This window comes from Dreissena polymorpha, chromosome 3 (assembly GCF_020536995.1).
Source record: "Dreissena polymorpha isolate Duluth1 chromosome 3, UMN_Dpol_1.0, whole genome shotgun sequence".
NCBI lineage: Eukaryota > Metazoa > Mollusca > Bivalvia > Myida > Dreissenidae > Dreissena > Dreissena polymorpha.
The window spans coordinates 76,483,802-76,502,372 of record NC_068357.1 but is presented as its reverse complement, the minus strand read 5'-3'; the positions used below and the strand labels follow the sequence as shown (position 1 = coordinate 76,502,372).

The window sequence follows — 18,571 nt, the reverse complement described above, 5'->3', positions numbered from 1 at the left end:
TTTTTTATTCGATCGTGAAACCAGCTGACAGAGCACTATTAATCAAGCGTTCATATAAGACATACAATTATGGTTGTTAATCCATGTATTGTTATTGAGTTAACAACAACGGCTTCAGATGCGTTGCACTTTGAGTGGAATACAAACCATTCCATGTACACCCATGCATAAGGTATTCATGAAAAAACAACAATAAATAACTGAAAACATTGAGACAACTGATTGCACAACGCAAGGTTTACATATGTTTTATAAGAAATCATGTAGATAAAATATTTTGCACAAAACAACAATAGCAAATAGTTATAATAGTCTAATGATATTATAAAACAACAAAACGTTACGAAGCGAACATCGTCCATTTAAAGGGACTGGTTCACAATTTAACAAATAGAGAATTAAAAAAAAATGTCGAAGATTAAAAAATGTATGTTGCAATATATGCAAACAAATAAAATAACACTCCTGATAAAGACAAATAAAACACAACAACATATTATAGATCCTTGGAAACATCAAGCGAAATCGGATATATAATAAAGCGTGTGTAACACTTAAACAAGTATCGCTGATATAAAAGTTTACGTTACGTACGATCAAAATGCAAAAGTAAGCCATGTGTAGTGGAAATCCGTTAACTTCTGCAACTAGAGATTCCGTGTTCGAATCTCAGAGAAGGTACATTGTTTTAAATCGGTTTGCGTGTAATTATTATTAGAAATTATTCCAAACATTAAAGTTGTTTGCTTTTATATTCCAGATAATGCACAACAGTGTTTATTGAGTCCTGGTGGCTCTTAAAGACGATGAAAGATTCCGGGGTAGCAACAACAATAGTTATCACATCGTTATGTCTTAGTTTGTATTTGCAGAGCAGCCGTGTCCGGCGCCTCGCCTGGGGGATCGGGCTGAATCTTGGACTCTCGTTGCCTCTTGTGATTGCGTGTGTACATGTATATAGAAAGGGCCACGGCCCCACCCACGACACAGAGCGCCCCGACAGTCGCACCCACTATCAGTCCTATTTTAGACTTCGAATCTGAAGCAGACATTTAAAGAGAGAAATATAAAGTATTGAGCTTGCATGGTTTGATGAGAACTTAAATGAGCAGAGTTGATTGTGTGCAGTTGCTTCAAACGAAAGTGTAGATGTTTAATCGATCTTATGTTAATGATTTTATTTTGCATTCAGTACATTTTTTACATCAATTGCTGTTTTAAATCCAAACGTATATACATTCCCTCAATCGTGTTTATTTCAATAAGAATATGGTCGTACACTTACTGAAGTTATTTCATCTGATATGGCTTGTTTTCTCAAGCAAATGTAAATCTGTTCACAGTAGTATTCGTTTGAGTATTAAATTTAGTACATGCCCTATAATGTTGCATATTTCATCTAAGTATACACCGTTTTTAATGGCTATTGGGTGATTATTTGAGGATGTGCTTGCTCATAATGTGGTTATTTGGAGCCAACGTGCTCGTACCTGGCGTAGGATAGTCGCACGTGTAATGGTTGTAGAAGTCATGGCATGTGCCGCCTGGTCTGCTCGTGCACAGATTTCTCGCGCAGTCGTCTGTGTCTATCGGCAAAGACGTATACAAGCGTTAGGTGCTTTAAGTATATCATAATTTAGCCGTGTCACGCGAAAGACCCGGTATCTCTTATTTAATATGCGGTTAGCAGGTATCCAGTCCAGCCAGCCGTTTGCGCATTCTGGTCAGGAACCACCATGTCCGCTTATGAGACCAAGAAATTTGCGTGCCAATAAAGCTCCTGACCAAACTGCGCAAATATGCAGACTGATCTAGCGGTAAACCCATTTTCACATGGCGAGGCTTACATAGTTAGCAAGCGACACTTATCTTTGCAGAAGTTCTACAATTTGTCGTTGTTTTGCAGTGACAATGCACTTTACCGTTACGTTAAAAAGAACGGAAAAGCGTACCCTAACCCGCATAACCTAACACCTAACACCTAACGCAACACCTAATAATCCGTTTTATCCTATATATTTCCTTAGTATCGCCGGCTACCGCCCCCTAACCCCCGCTTTGTCGATAGTGGTACACAACTGCGTACCGGTAAAGTGCAATCTAGCCGTTTTGCATTCGCACGAATCACACATAGAGACGCATTACTTATCACCCAGCTGTTTTAATTGTAAAAACGATGTTTTTGCATATACATGTGTATGAATGTATTCTGATACACAAAACACATAACAACAACGTATTGATGAAAGATACAAATAATTAGACGGGATTAGATACTGCAGTTTTTTTTGTATATTAATAATTATAACTGTACTGTGCTTGCTCGTTTTTTTTTCAACTTACCTCCAACTAATATTGTATAACACATACTTTCACCTGGTACACTGAAAAAAATCATGTAATATTATATCGATTGTAAATGTTATCATGTAATACTTATTTTACATATAACAGTTATTTTGACTCGAATAATAAGTAATTCATTGTTGTTGGTTTGTTTTTAAACTTTAGGACTAATTACATTAAGTAAATACCCTTCTTGGTTGTATCCCATAGCACACGTCCGATACACGCCGACGTCAGTCGACGTTAACGTAACGTTCACACCGCTCGGCGTCATTTTGTCAAACGTTGAACCCTGACGTCCCACAGTTAAAAAGCTGCAAACAGTGAAAAGAAATTAATTGAATTCGAGAAGTTCATACTATTTACTATATATTAACGTATATACTCAATATATAAAGCAATACCTTGGTAACATTATGTCATTTATAATGCTCAAATACAAAAAATAATGAATGAATGAATCAACTACATGTATAAACCTTCAAGGAATTCTGAACATAACAGTAAACGCAAATTTGAAATACTAATCTATCTCCGAATGGCATTAGTACATCCATTTCACATTATACAAGCCAAGCAAAGTCGTCAAGCAAAAGACGTAAACAATTCGTTTATAAATATTATTTATTTCGTAATGCGAACAAATACGTCTCATTCTTAACAAGACAATTAATAAACACTCGTGTGCATAAAAGATGGAACACATACATGTATGTTTGTACTACGCTCTAATTATCAGCTCGCATTTATTGTTTTCCTTTTTTATTTCGAAAATACACTTTTTCATTTTTTTAACAGATATAAAAAGTAAAAGAACCAAATAAAAAAGGATGCGAAATACAACAGATGAATTAGTCTCATAATGAATACCCATCTCCGTTTTTTGATTAAACATGATTAATTTTAATATTGATAAAATCATAAAGCGTTACAAACGCGAAAAGTTTGAATAATTTGGAATGACTCTTTTGTTTTGTTTAAATATTGTTAGAACACGATGATCGCTTTAACCAAATATAAAGCGGCTCATAATATTTTGGAGTCCGATCTCTTTACATTCCTAAGAAAGAAACGTTGTTATCATCTCAATATGAGTCTGCGTCATGTGATATTTGGGCCTTGTGTCATAAGCGGCCAACGTAGCTCCAGATCAGTCTGCGCACTCGATCAGTCAGGTCAGACGTTACACTATCCAGTATCCACTATAGCGATAAAGTCACGAAAGGTTGTATGGTCTCATGAGCGGACATGGTAGCTCTTGACCAGGCTTTGCGAATGCGAGGGCTGGTCTGGAGCTACTCTGCATGTGTATAAGACCCATTTTCGCATGCCGCGGCTCATACTATCTTCATCACTTCAGCGAACCACCACGTATAAATAAAGAATTGATCGCAAGGAACCAACACATATATATGTTGCCTGTTGGGAGAGGGGAACGATTGCAGTAGAAATCGAGTTATTAAAATGCATATTTTATTTCGTGCATGCTCTTACACGGTCGATGCGGTGTAGGATTCTATTACTCGTGACATCACGTCTAAGGGTTGGATGGAAATGACGGGCTCTGAGACCGGTTTCAGTCGTGGTGAGTCTAGACACGTGCTCGAAACAGGAGAGGCTGTCACGTGGACAGAAATCTGAAATATTGGGTGAGTTTTAATAATAATGATAAATATTTTAATAATAATAAATAATAATAATAATAATAATAATAATAATAATAATAATAATAATAATAATAATAATAATAATAATAGTAACAATAGTAACAATTATAATAATAATAATTATAATAATAATAATAATAATTATAATAATAATAATAATAATAATAAAAATAATAATAATAATAATAATAATATATAAAAAAAACAAATGAAAAAAATAAAAAAAATAATAATAATAATCATAATATAAAAACAAAATAATAATAATACTACTAATAATAATAATGATAATAATAATTACAACACCAATATTAAAATCGTCATTTGAATAAAAGATAATTTAAAAATATTGTGTGCGCATTCATCATTCATGGACAACGACATAATCGGGCCACCAATATTGACACCTTACCATTATTGGTACGCGGCTGAACGGCCCCTTTGATATTACGGAGTTGCCTCCCTTGGACAATGTGACCTTCTCTTCGTTGTAGTCCTCGGCGATTACTTCCCCTGAGTATATTCCGTCCACTACGTATCCATTGGCACCGGTGGCGCTCATTGTCAGTGTGCACGAATCCTTGGATGAGATTATATACCGTTACTAGGATTGTCAAAACAAATACTAGGTTATTTGAATGTTCAATAACTCAACAAAACATGTGTCGATAAATATAAGATCTTGCATGAGTGGTCGTTTTGTATTGAATTTATTAAACGAGTCATCTAAATTAAGATAAAAACGAGGCTTATGTGATAATCAGATCGATAACATAAACTATTTAAATCTGCTAGTATATCCGATAAAAATATATTATAATTGTCTTTGACATTGTTGACGTTCAGTTGTTCGTGGTGACGACCGCATGTATTTATACATCTCTTACACTTCTCAAGATCTCTTTTCGGCTTTGGAAACGATATAAATTAAATGTCACCAACTAATCTTTCAGGATATCGATTGTCCGAGTTACATAATCCCCATTGACACCGTTTAGCCATTTTTAATCGTTTTTTAAAGAGGAAAACAAAAGAAACTCGTTGGAATAAAAGTGAACCTAAACATGTAGCTTGTCTAGAAAATGGCGGACAGGTCGTTGCTACGAGTGCGCCCGATTAATCGATCGCTGATTGGTGGATCAATTCTAGTGGGCGGAGCGATCATAGATAAGGCGTCATGTCAATTGACCACGAATCTAAGATTCTATTTATAACATGACCAACACATTTTCTTTTTATTTTATGCTCTTTTCACCGTTTCTTCACATTGTAAAATAGTTCAACTGAAGAAATTCGCTGGAATAATGACGTCATTTCGTCACAAAAATGACGTCATTTCACAGTTATATAACTAGTGTTATAACACCCGTGTAATAAACAAAATTGAGCATTACGTTATTTCACTCCTGTAGCGTTGGTCATGTTATAATGTCCGTGTTCTTAATAAGTTAATGCTTCAACAAATACAGTTACATTCAATTTCCGTGAATATGGATATTGGAATACAAATACCAATGTTTTCCTTTTAAGATATTTATTACGTATTAGTTTCATAAGTTGATATGAACATTTTATCTTACTGTCATCAATCGCTGTACAAACATGTGGATGTCAAGTGATCATATTTTCAACGCTGTACGTCACCGCAATCATGATTTTGCAAACTAAACGTAAACTGTATCTGGTGTTTAACAAACTTTACATACAAATGGATCATTAAAGATTTTACCTTCATGTTAGCAATTTATTTCTTGGTATGTGACACGTTAAATACCCCAGTTTACTTAAATATTGCGGTTAAAGTTCGTTGGTCGATTTGTCGCCGGTTTTATTTTAGTCATACAAATGTATAATGGCGCTTACTTAACCTACTTTTCTGCGACATGCTTAGCCGACCGAAACGGTTTAACAGAACAAAGGGCGCGTTATGATGCCAGTTACTGACAGATACTCTACTTAATTCAGAAGAAGAGGGAGAATGTTGGCAGACATTATTGCATTACCAATGTCACACAAGTTAAATACCAGTGATGCCGGCCTGGGAATCGAACTCGCGTTTCGCAAGATTATCAGTCCAACTTTACGTCACGTGAGCTGCAGAAAAGTTATGATACAACTATATGTGTACCTGATTGAGCTTGCAGCCCGGAAGTGGGTGTGTCAATCTGCAGGTCACGAAATCTCCGTCCCCGTCATATGGATGAAGGTTAATGGTAATACTGCAGCCCAGTGGTACTCTGAAGTTCAAATGGACACTCTGTCTTTTGAGAATTGATCTTATACACTACCTTAGTAGCACACTGTGCTGACTGCTTCTTTACAATGTCTGACGCAGTAACATTGTCTCTTTTTAATCCAAATGGTGTGCACCTGCTTAGCGAAAACACAATTTAAACTTGCAATAAAGAATCAAACTTAATTAATCAATTAATTAATATGTTCAAAAGTTACAGACAATCACAGTCACCAATACAACATAGCAATTGTTTCTGTGGCCTTTAAAATATAGTAGTATATAATGAGCTTTATACATGTATATCTATTTTTTCTACATACAAATACATATATGGGAGTAATAATTTACGTAATCAGAAATATAAAAATGTTAGTACTACAAGAAATAAATCCGTTATTTAAGGTTTTCTATTTAACTGAAAAACATGTATAAATAAGTTTATACATGTCATTTGATTATTTTTATAAAACAAAAAAAAAAAACATCAACATAAATGCCTAAACAGAAAACATTGATTTAACCAGCTGCTCAAACTAGAGGTTAACGTATACACTACGGCTAAGAAATACATTCTGACGTCAACAATTAAAGCGTATCAAACACCAACTTTATCAGTTCTTTCTCTGTATGGCATAGTTTTACCCATTTATGCCTAGCGTCTAGAAAAAAGGCCTTGGCAAACAGCGTAGACCCAGATGAGACGCCGCATGATGCGGCGTCTCATCGGGGTCTTCGCTGTTTGCTTAAAGTAATTTCTGTAAGAAATATTCAAAATATAGAAATGAATATACTAGACATCCCTAATTTTGGAAATATATTGATCCAATTTAGAAGAATGGGAGAGTCAACTAGGCATAAATGGGTTACCGGTAAATCTTTTTTATACCGCAAAATCAAAATACGAGTTAACGTACGAGTACATGGGGAACACGACCAGAGAGGGACTCATGTTCGTCCTGTTGGTGTCGTTACGAGTGGCCAGGGTCAACATCGCCCTTTCCGACAACATCGTTTGGTATGGCGTGGATCCATTTTGGAAGCTGAGTCTGAATATAGAAAAAATAGTCCCGGAACATATTCAGTAGAGCAATTATCGTTAACATTCGCTAGTCATAAAGTCTATAAAAATGTATGATCATGCAAGCTCCAATTTGTTATTTTTCTATGAAAGTCTTGGTTTTTATCATATCGATCTCGATGATCAGGATAAATAACAGTTATAACACTGAACTGAATTTGACAAATTGCCTCCATTAATGATTTATCAAATTAGAAATATCGAATGTGTGCTTTGACACGTCATTTTTTGACAAGGCTTCAAAAACGTTGTTCTTAATACTGTTGTGCTTGAGTGCATCTGTTCATTCCAATGTGGCGACGCACGTTTTAAGTCAACCAAATTAAGTGCAATGCAAGTTAGGCTAGTGTATTGATTTTTTTTATTTTTTTTAAGTTGAGATTTACAAGTCGATATGTTCTTCGAAAAACAAATTACTTATAATTACGTCGACGTTTATAAGACTAATCAGTTTATCGATATGTACACTATATATCCATTTATTTTTTCATTCAAAATTGAACCATCATTCCATCATACTTAAAATAAGCAATGAAACATTAGCAGTGTCTTTTTTATTAGTATAATACAGTTACAAACGTTGAATGCCAAGTGGTAATGTTTACAGAGCACCTTTGACGCTTTAGGCAATTAGTTTTAATAAGTGCTGTGTTTTTTTACGTCTTTCATACCCCAAATAAATATCCTTATCGTGATCCTGACCTTTATTTTGATTTATTTAAGGGTTGCGCGTGTGTTTTAATAGTTTTTTTTATATAAATAATACCAAATCGGTAGCAAATTAATGTTCAATTTAAACACCACATCCATTGTGTTCTCAAGTTCACATTTGCACACAACAACCTGCCTTACTTACTCTAATTCTATTTCACTCGTTACAGTGGCACCGAAGTTGAAAGCTTTGGTTTCGTCGCCTGCCTCCCACATCGCCCCAGTGTAGTTTTTAACCTCCGTAAAATACACGCCATCAAAACCAGACACAGTTAAACTAGTGCTACATCCTTTGGCGCAAGTCCATTTATAACCGCTAAGTCTACCAAACGTCAGAGCAGATTTATTGGTCAGTTTATATGCTGTCAGACAAGCGGGTAAAATGCAAGTTCCGATGTTGAATTGTTGCCATGATAAATGACTGTATATCTGCAACTGAAAAAAAAGCAATTAATATATTTAGATGCTTTAATTAAATCTGTTTTATTTTTTATAAGAACTATCTTTATGATCAGAAACACACCTTTAACATATGTATTATACTTTTTCTCTTGGGTTTCGATTAAATGTTTTAAAATAAGAATAGCAATGTTAAAGAATTTGCTCGTTGGATTGTCATCTCAATGTTATCCATCTAAATCCGTCGAAATAAAAAAGATGCCGGAGATTAATTTTGAAAATTTCCCATCCAGGTTTTGATCTCAAGTTATATTCTTGCAATCTCGCACAAACGTTCGGATTCACAAAAACACGAACAGAGATTTTGATGCGAAATTACGATAAGAGTTTGTGATCAGATGGGCACGTACTATCACCCTAACCCCTGATCGCAACCCAACTCGCAGTTGAAACCAAGGAGATTCTGTGCAATATGCATCGCTCTGAGAAAAATTAAGCGGGGCATTCGAGGCAATAAGGCCCAACATGTTTGCAATTTAAAAGTTTATCCCTATCAATTATTCAAAGCAACGCTAAGTAAGCATCGCCGAGCCGCCCCTTGCTTCATTTGTCCACTCGGCACTTGTATGTGATGCTGGTAGATTTGTTTTAACTCTTCTGCATGAAGATAATTATTTAGGCATTATCCCAAACACCCAAAAATTCTTCTAAGGCACAGATGAACAGATTAACAGTTGAGGTGTGTGTGTGTGTGGCTGGGGGTGGGGGTGTACCCATTGACATGTTTCTTTTGATGGACCTCAATCAAGATCCACAGTAATTCGGGGCTTACAAAGGTACAACATACACTTTAATTCAAAAAGTTGTTTCCGGCTGATATATATTTTGATTATTTAAGTGTTTGAATCAGCTTCGAGCTATCGCCTATAAAAGGGCGACGGTCGCGTTCATAACGGTCGTGTTCAATGGGCGAGCTATCGCATATAAAAAGGCGACTGTCGCATTCTAATTTTTTGAAAACGCGACAGTCGACAGGCGATATTATTACAGCGATATTTGTACAGTACAAATATCGCGTGTCGCCGCGACTGTCGCGCAAAATATCGAGTATCGCTTCGTGCGTCGTGTGTCGCGGTCTGAAATTAGACTTCGATACACGAGACTCGGATAATATGGGCGATATTTGAACAATAAAATATCGTGCGCCGCCGCGAATGTCGCGCAAAATATCGTGCGTCGCTTCGTGCTTCGTGCTTCGCCCTTTAAACGCGAGACACGACACACGAAACAGCACGATAATTTGAGCGACAGTCGCGGCAACGCACGATATTTTGCACGACAGTCGCGGCGACGCACGATATTTTGCGCGGCAGTCGCGGCGACGCACGATATATTCAACACGATATACTGCCATTTGGGCTACCTACACAAGGGCGATATACATTCTCGCGCGTCGCATTGTGTATCGCGCAAAATATCGTGCGTCGCCGCGACTGTCGCGCTAAATATCGTGCGTCGCCGCGCCTGTCGCGCAAAATATCGTGTATCGCTTTGTGTGTCGTCCTTGATGAAAGAAGGGCGAGATTAAATATGGCACTATCCGGAGTCCGTATATTTGAGTTGTCCTGTCTTTAACAAGGATTTGGATCTTGAGACGAAGTGACACGACTGTGCTTAAAGAGCCTAATGGAAGGCTTGAACACAAATAATATAAGAGCCCCGTTTTGCTATAGCTAAAGTAAGTTCAACTTAAATTGATGAAAGCATTTCGCTTTTGAAACCATCCGATAATGCTACTAAAGTATGTGGCTTAATCCTTTGTACCAAAGGGTTTGCTTCGATTTTATGAAGAGCAATCACGCTATACTTTATACATATGATAACATTGAGTGTTGCAAAGTTAAACAGGCCATATTATTCGCTCATTTTTAACAACGAAATACATGCAGTATCGGTGTGATTCAGTAAAATGTCGTCATTCGTCAGATCAACAAGAATTGATGAATTTTCTGTTATATTAATTACAGTTCTTGAGCATTACTTTTAAAGGGCTTATACAAATAACATCGGAACTGAATAGAAGAAAATATGTTTTTCTATCACTGGTAGACTATATTTAATTAAAAACGTTGCTTAACACCTTTCCGGGCGTATAAAATTAATTGAACGAAGTTTCAGAAGTCTCGTTATACATTGCATGGTATTCTTTTATATTTCTTTATTAATAGCGTCACATAAATACACTAGTTGCAATGATAACGACACGCATGGTATTGAACTTGACATACTCTTTTAGAATATGACGGCCTTTTCACATGAAATGTTGAAGTATCGCTTTTAAATTTAATGTGTACAGAGAATTATTCAGTTTAATTTTACTATGTAATATCACGATCTTGTATCGAAACCTCACAACCTCATTTCACTCATTCGTATACAATGCAGGGAATCCACGTTATTCTGGGAAATGTTGCAGTGTGAACGACGAACTCCACTTAAAGCAATACATCAAGGTATTTAAAATACCAGTATTAAAACTGTTTTAAATCGAGAATATATTAACGAAAATCGCAATGTCTTTTTTCAGATATGCTTATATATGAGAAGTCACACAAACCATGATCGTGTATCGTGTTATCGCGTTCGCGCGGTTGTGATCATCGTAACCACGGTTAAATCGTTCGTTGGCAACTGCCCGTTGGTGTTATAGAAAAACATAAAACACATATTCGCATTGGACAAAATATGAAACTTGTCTGTTTCTATCAGCTTAAATATTGACACTAAATGCCTCTAAACAGCGGAAAAGCTTTCGCCAACCATTCTGATGATAAGTTTACTTTTTAGAGCCGCTCTTGGAAAACGTGGCTAAAGAATGTGCGTAAAGTTTGGCTAAAAGATAAACCTTCACAGGCTTTCCAAGGACGATCCTTTCCTCCTATACTGTATTTTTGTTTAGAAGATGATTCTCCTAAACGAAGCATTCCATCGAAGCGGAAAGTTTAGTCCCTGAATTGCATGCGCGAAACGCACATGCTTATCTGGGACGACACTTGACGCATATGCATTAAGCTCCGTTTTCCCAGAGCGAGGTTAATTGAATCGCGTTCTGACAAAACTGGGCATAATCCATGTGCGTAAAGTGTCGACACTTTCCGCCAAAACTGGATTTTTGCTAAGAAGAGACTTCATTTTAACGACAAATGTCATTAAAGGCGGAAAGTGTCGTACCTGATAAACCTGTGCGGACTGCACAGGCTAATCTGGGACGACACTTTCGCACATGCATTATGCCCAGTTTTCTCAGAACAAGACTCAATTTATACATTACCTCGTTTCCATTACCGGTTGGCATCCATTGTACACCAGAACTATACAGCTGTTGACACTTGACCTCCATTGACAAGGTGATCAACAAAGCTGTCAACACGAGACTTCGTTCGTCCAACATCATGTGTAGAACGTAGTGCGCAAAAACTAATTACCTCACATTTCTGATTTATTGCATCTGAAATAGACATAAAAGCAATTGCTGACAATGAAACGCTATCATTTTAGTAAATTTCTGTAACTGAATTTCTCGTATGAATTTCTCTTTATTGCTATAGACGAGAAACGCACCTGTACGATTTGTTTGTCTTAGATTGTTAACTTATATAGATATATGTTACAGAGTGCCCGTAATAAAAGTATGTCTGACTTCGATGACTGGACATGTAACTTCATAATTAAACACTTAGCTTTATACTGTCATAATTATTAAACATGTTTTGATTGATAAAAATAATACTTAACAATGTTGATGTTATTTATCGACTAAAAAAATTTCAATGGTAAATGCAAAAAAGCACATTTTGGCAACTCACACCTTTAATTCTAAATTGAAATGATAGGTTCTTATGATTTGTCAACCTGTCTTATTTGTGGATTTTGTATTACTCTTTTAAATCAAATACCTGTTTATATCGGTTCTCAAATCACACATTTCTCGTGCTGTTGATGACATTTAATCGACTCTGTATCAACATTAATTGTCCATGTAAGGCATGTAGTCATACATCAAATAAACGTATACTAACATTGCACCATCATTCAAGTAACGGCGAACGAAACCTTTTAAATGAAACCACATTAATTTACAAGAATATGTTACGTCGTTTAAGTAATACGAGTCATTTTGGTTTATAACAAAATGCACCTATATCGCAACCAATAGCTACAGACACTGACCCAAAAGTGACGATCTGAATGTCTTTTTCTAGCTTGTTGCACGGAAAATCATACTTAATCACTCTCCAGCCCCTTTCATCTTCTAATGAACAATATAAGCACACTGTTTGTCAAGATAAACTTTCGTCCTTCGAAAATGAAATTTCACATACAGTTGCAAAATTTAATTTCTTTTCTTCTCATAAATCACTAATCCGTATAAGAATCCGTTGACAAACAAAGTGAATAGAGATAGATTGACCTCATATAACTAATGACATTATTTCAATATCTCGTTTTTTTCATATTCCATTTCAAGCACTCTTAAAGTTCCGCAAAGTGCCTTGTGTATCATTTACAATTTTTGAATGAAAACAATCCAATTCTAGCCTCATAATACAAACGTTTAGGAAAGAAATATAGCCCAAAGTACAAAAATATATACTTCCAACAGTTTCAGTGACTGACGTGTTATTGCAGATACAAACGCCAGATTTAAATGTTTTTAACTTTGTCAGTAAGTTTACCTTTTGATAATAACGCCTCTCTTGACCGTAATTAGTTATTCCCCTGGGTCAAATCCAAAGATATGGTTTCAATAGGCTTGTTTACAGTTTTTTATTTAACTTCTATACCTAGATCTTTGTAGCTGCGGTATACTGTTAGATCACCTAATCTTAAGTGAAATGTTAAGGGAAATTTTGTAGATAGTCGTGCCATGTGTGAGGTCCCTTAACGCCAAAGCAGTATCATTTGACATATCACCGTAGAGAGTTATAGCATACATAACTTAAATACTTAGTTGTGGCTTTTCAAAGTATGGGACTCGATAAAAACAACAATAGTAATAGATTAGCACTTTGGTGCTGAAATGTCTTCAATTGTGTGTGGTCTAATGTGCTTATGGGTCATCCACTTGTTCGATCGAAGTAGCCTCATGTGAGGGACCTCGTGTGAATGATAACAGGTCACGGATTTCATTTTGACCGAGCTCTGTGAAAAGGGTTAATTCATGTGCGTAAAGTGTCGTTCTAGATTAGCATGTGCAGTCCGCATAGGCCTATTTGGGGCGACACTTTCCGCTGTTATGGTATTTTTCGTTTAAAGAAAGTATCTTCTCAGCAAAAATCCAGTTTAGGCGTAAAGTGTCGTCTCCGATTAGCCTGTGCGTACTGCACACGCTTATCTGAGACTTTCCGCACATGCATTAAACCCCCTTTTTGTAAGAGCCCGGCTCATTTGATTTTTGTCATAGAGACCCCAATCCCCTAACATATAACAAATACAAGTAAACATATACTGTGATTTTATGCACAAATAGTTACATTAATTGTCATGTAACTTTAGCTAATAAAACATTAAAGAAAAAGAACTCTAATTGCAATCATTCGAACGTCAAGAAGAGTGGTTTCCCTTTAAATTGAAGAGTCTGTTCAGTCTTAACATTTGCAATTCGTAAAGGCGTGACGAGTGACAACTTAACTGTACATAAACCTTGCGGTTAATGATTTGATTATCGTGAGGTCCATATTTTATTCATAGCTGGTGACTGAATTCGCCAAAAAAACAAAAATTGCGATTTTCTAAGATGATTCATAAAGTTAGATAAGATTAACTGAATAAGAAAAGCCGCCTTTATTATTTTATGTGAAAATGTATTTTTGACGAGGCAATGCGTAGTACAAAGTAGGAACATGCTACGGAAAACATATCGTTTTTAATGAACATAAAAAGTATTTGAAAACCTGTAATCCAATTTTAGAAAAGATTGTATGTGTAGGTTATGGTGCGGAATGTGACAACACAAGTACGTGTACTAATTCGTGCTTTTTTAGTAGCAATGGATTGTTTTGTTTGTTGCTGTTTCCTGTATTTGTTGTTGTTGTTGTTGTCATCGTTTAAGTCGCGCGGGTAGGGGTGGGGTCTGTTTGTTTTATTTGTTTGTCTTTCGAAAGACGCTCCATTTTTGCATACAGTTTCACGCTGTTTTATAGGCTTAAGGAGAATTTCTATACACGTACTGATTCGTATAATTAATTGAAAAACAATCTGTGTTAATGACAAAATACTTAAACAAAAAGATGCGCTTATTACTTATGCTGAAAACTGTGAGAAAAGGTGCCCATTTTACACACCATGTTCCACTGAATTACAATTTTGCCAATTCGAAAAAGCTAAATGCTATATTATAAAATTCTTGTAATTTATTAATTTATTATTATAGAATTTTTCTATTTCGGATGAGACTATTTACTTAAATAAAAATACTACGATAAAATAGTAACCATGGTATAATTATGTAGATGGTCAGGGTTAAAAACTTTCAAAAGAAAAATATCAACTGAAGAATATGCTTTTAAAAATGCACGTGTGCCGTTATCTCCCGAGCTCGCTAATTATACCTGGGAACGCGCCATCTGGAACCCGCAGACGACTTTGATTTCAATACGGTAACTCTTCTGTGGCCATACGATACAAATGATCAAAGCTAGAAAGTTCGAAATGTTAGCACCGCTCGTGAAAATTGATCTATTAATAATCACTGCCTAGGAGAATGTTCGAGGCATCATTTCAGAGACTGCGAAGCTATACGAAGCTATTCTCCTAAACATTATTCGCCGTTCTCATCAAATAATTTTGCTTTGTTTTCGTATCAAAGCAAACGAACTAATCGATATTTTCATAGCGTCCCTCATTTCTGGTATTCCACCTGCCTGGATCCCGCACGCGCCACTCAAAGACGCGCGCTCCGTAGCAGACGAGAATTTTAAAGAGAGCGTGGCCGCATCTGCGTACGTTACTATATTTGGAAGTCTTGTGGCTTACTTGAACTTTTGATGCCGATACAGAACCAAAACCGTCTGCGCTTTATGTCTGAAATAATATCGCACCAGTCAACATCGGGAAGTTCAATAGATGGCGCGCCGCATGACCCTTTGCTGTATTTGGACTATCAATCTAATAAAGGTCCTACTCAATAAGGGAATCCTTTGTAATTATTTCCCATTTTGCGACTTTAAGGGTCGAACAAAGAGCGGGACATAATTTGACAACATGATTCATAATTGAACGGTACTGACGCTGCTATAAAAGCCTTGTACGAAGTTGACAATGTGAAGAGACCGGAGATATTTCATATTAAAATGATTAAATCGTGTATTCAAATTATAATCATTATAAGAATATTTTGGTTGTGTAAAACTTCCATCGCAAGTGTGTGGCTAATTCCAATATCACCTGGTATCATCATCATCATCATCATCATCATCATCATCATCATCATCATCATCATCATCATCATCATCATCATCATCATCATCATCATCATCATCATCATCATCATCATCATCATCATCATCATCATCATCATCATCATCATCATCATCATCATCATCATCATCATCATCATCATCATCATCATCATCAACAACAACAACATCATCATCATCATCATCATCATCAACAACAACAACATCATCATCATCATCATCATCATCATCATCATCATCATCATCATCACCATCATCATCATCATCATCATCAACAACAACATCATCATCATCATCATCATCATATTATTATTATTATTATTATTATTATTATTATTATTATTATTATTATTATTATTATTATTATCATTATCATTATTTATTTTATTTTTATTTTTTTAATTAATTTATTTATTTTTGTATTATTATTTTATTTTTATTTTGTTTTAATGGTAGTAGTACTAATAGTACTGAAAGAAATGTTATTTGTTAGTAATAGTAGTATAAATAAAGTGGAAGTTTTGTTGTTGTAGTAGTCTTTTTGTAGTTCTTATCTGGAATAAATATAAAATAATGCTAAATGGTTAGATGATGCTTAATAAGTATTCACAATAATTTATAAAGCATTCATTTTGATTTACAGGGTAATTCCGTGTGCAATAGGTCGCCCAAGGTCGCAGTTATTAAAAATCACATTGATCTTTTTGTAATCGTACTTCTAAAACAGGCATGTAACTTTTATTCCCGACATCCATTCCAGAAAGCCAGTGTTTAATTGCCGTTTGAATGCACATCTCCATATTTATTCCCCGCCATCATTATCGTAAACGTTACTAACGGCATTGCGCGCGCATTACTGGAATTTGTGCGCAAGCACCTGTCGCTCGCATGAGTGACTCGCTCCGAAATAATCAAGTACTCTCAATGGACGTCCAATGTATAGAAACAGTGTTTTCAACGGCCACCGCAATTCTTTTTGTTTTTCCAGTGTGAAATAATTCAATCAGGTATATTCAGTGCGCAAACGCAATCATGGGTGCAAAACGCTTGCTGTGGCATAAAACATTACTGACACCGGGTTCACAGACGCTCATTGAATTGCAGGTCGAGCATATTTGAGTACGGTATTTAAGGAGGATTTTTAGATAATAGGAATTAATTACACACATTGACGGTTAAGATGCAAATTGAATTATAGCTAAACAAAAAAGAGCTTCCATCATGTTCCAATTCCTTGGACGGTATGTTCCCAAAATATTGCTGTTGCATTGTTTGAAGAACTTATCGTTCTTCGATCCAAAATAACGCGCATCGTGACAAATAAATATTTAGTTATTAAGAAAAATAAAACCACTCGTATGGCTTTCTAAAAAATGGTTACCACACAGTTAGCCCAAATTTGTATATAGACAAAAAGTCTGAGGCCAATATACATTTTGGGGCTGCATTGCTAGTCACTATTATGACATTGATTTTTTTCTACTTTTAATTTTGTACAGAACATTTTAACCCATTTATGCCTAGCGTCTAGAAAAAGGCATTGGCAAACAGCGTAGACCCAGATGAGACGCCACATGATGCGCTGTTTGCTTAAAGGAATTTCTGTAGGATTTATTCAAAATATAGAAATAAATATACTAGACATCCTTAATTTTGGAAATTAATGTATCCAATTTAGAAGGATGGAAAAGTCCACTAGGTATAAATGTGGTAAGTATACCGGTACTCGGCGATTTTGTTTTAAAAGTACTGTAACATATTGAAAAAAAAAAGTACAATGTCGAAGTAAGTTCTAAAAAAAAGCATATTAACAATTTTGGATATTTTTATGAATGCTAGATGTTTAAGTAAGATTTTAAATTATTTTTAATTAAAATTGGTAACAAATATTTTTTTCAGTTGTAAAGGGGCCTTTTCACGTTTGTGTAAATCGTCAAAATTAAAAAAGCTGTATCAGATTCGCAAATTTTTGTTTAAGTTATGATATTTTTGAGGAAATAATAATACTGGACATTTAAGAAGCTCAAAAATATCCATTATAATTATACATATTTTGACAATTTAAAAACCGGAACATTATAAAGCGTTTCAACGCGAAACTATTGAATTATTTGGAGAGTTCTGTTGTTTTCGTTCTATTTTGTGAAACTACGAGGATTGCTTATTTAAAGAATATAATACATCCTTCATTGTATGAGTACGGATGACCGAGTGGTCTATGTTGTAGACTTTTTACTCCAGGACTCCTGTGGTCAGTGGTTTGAGCCAGTTGAGGGTTACTTTTTTCTTTTTTAAATTTTATTATTGTTTTTTTTTTGTACTGGAGCTTTTTAGATCCAATGTTTACATTTATCAATATAAATCATTTAATGACAAACTTCAATACATGCCAAATTCTGCGAAAAGGCCCTTTTAAAGCATCCCCAGTATCAACAGTAGTCAAACGCTGCTGGACAGTGCTATTAAGGTGTGTGTAACCCGAACGGTGAAGTCATAGTTCATTATTTTGCACGACCGGTTCATATGAAGCTCACGCGATACAAATTAAGAACTCGTGGACAATTAAAGAAACATGTGACTGGTCAATACACGCATACTTTCCTCTGTAGTATTTTAGGGATTTAAACAGGTGATTTAGACAAAGCCGAAACAATTA

General features: G+C 35.5%; 1 protein-coding gene across 4 annotated transcripts; it reads right to left on the bottom strand.

Annotated features, from left to right (window-relative positions):
* Positions 1-232: 232 nt before the first annotated feature.
* LOC127874823 (uncharacterized) lies at positions 233-13,295 on the bottom strand. 4 transcript variants are annotated; one of them, XM_052419458.1, is made up of 11 exons: positions 13,174-13,295; positions 11,769-11,945; positions 8,184-8,473; positions 7,164-7,295; positions 6,142-6,250; positions 4,426-4,593; positions 3,841-3,983; positions 2,535-2,660; positions 2,344-2,384; positions 1,491-1,586; positions 233-1,039 (listed from the first exon to the last, which is right to left on the bottom strand). In XM_052419458.1, the coding sequence occupies exons 2-11, from the start codon at positions 11,889-11,891 to the stop codon at positions 849-851; spliced, it is 1,419 nt and encodes a 472-aa protein (XP_052275418.1). In that variant the 5' UTR covers positions 11,892-11,945; positions 13,174-13,295; the 3' UTR covers positions 233-848. The 4 variants fall into 4 exon arrangements, with proteins under 4 accessions (XP_052275418.1, XP_052275417.1, XP_052275416.1 ...); XM_052419457.1 differs by lacking the exon at positions 13,174-13,295 and adding an exon at positions 12,668-12,886; XM_052419456.1 differs by lacking the exon at positions 13,174-13,295 and adding an exon at positions 12,394-12,659.
* Positions 13,296-18,571: the final 5,276 nt, after the last annotated feature.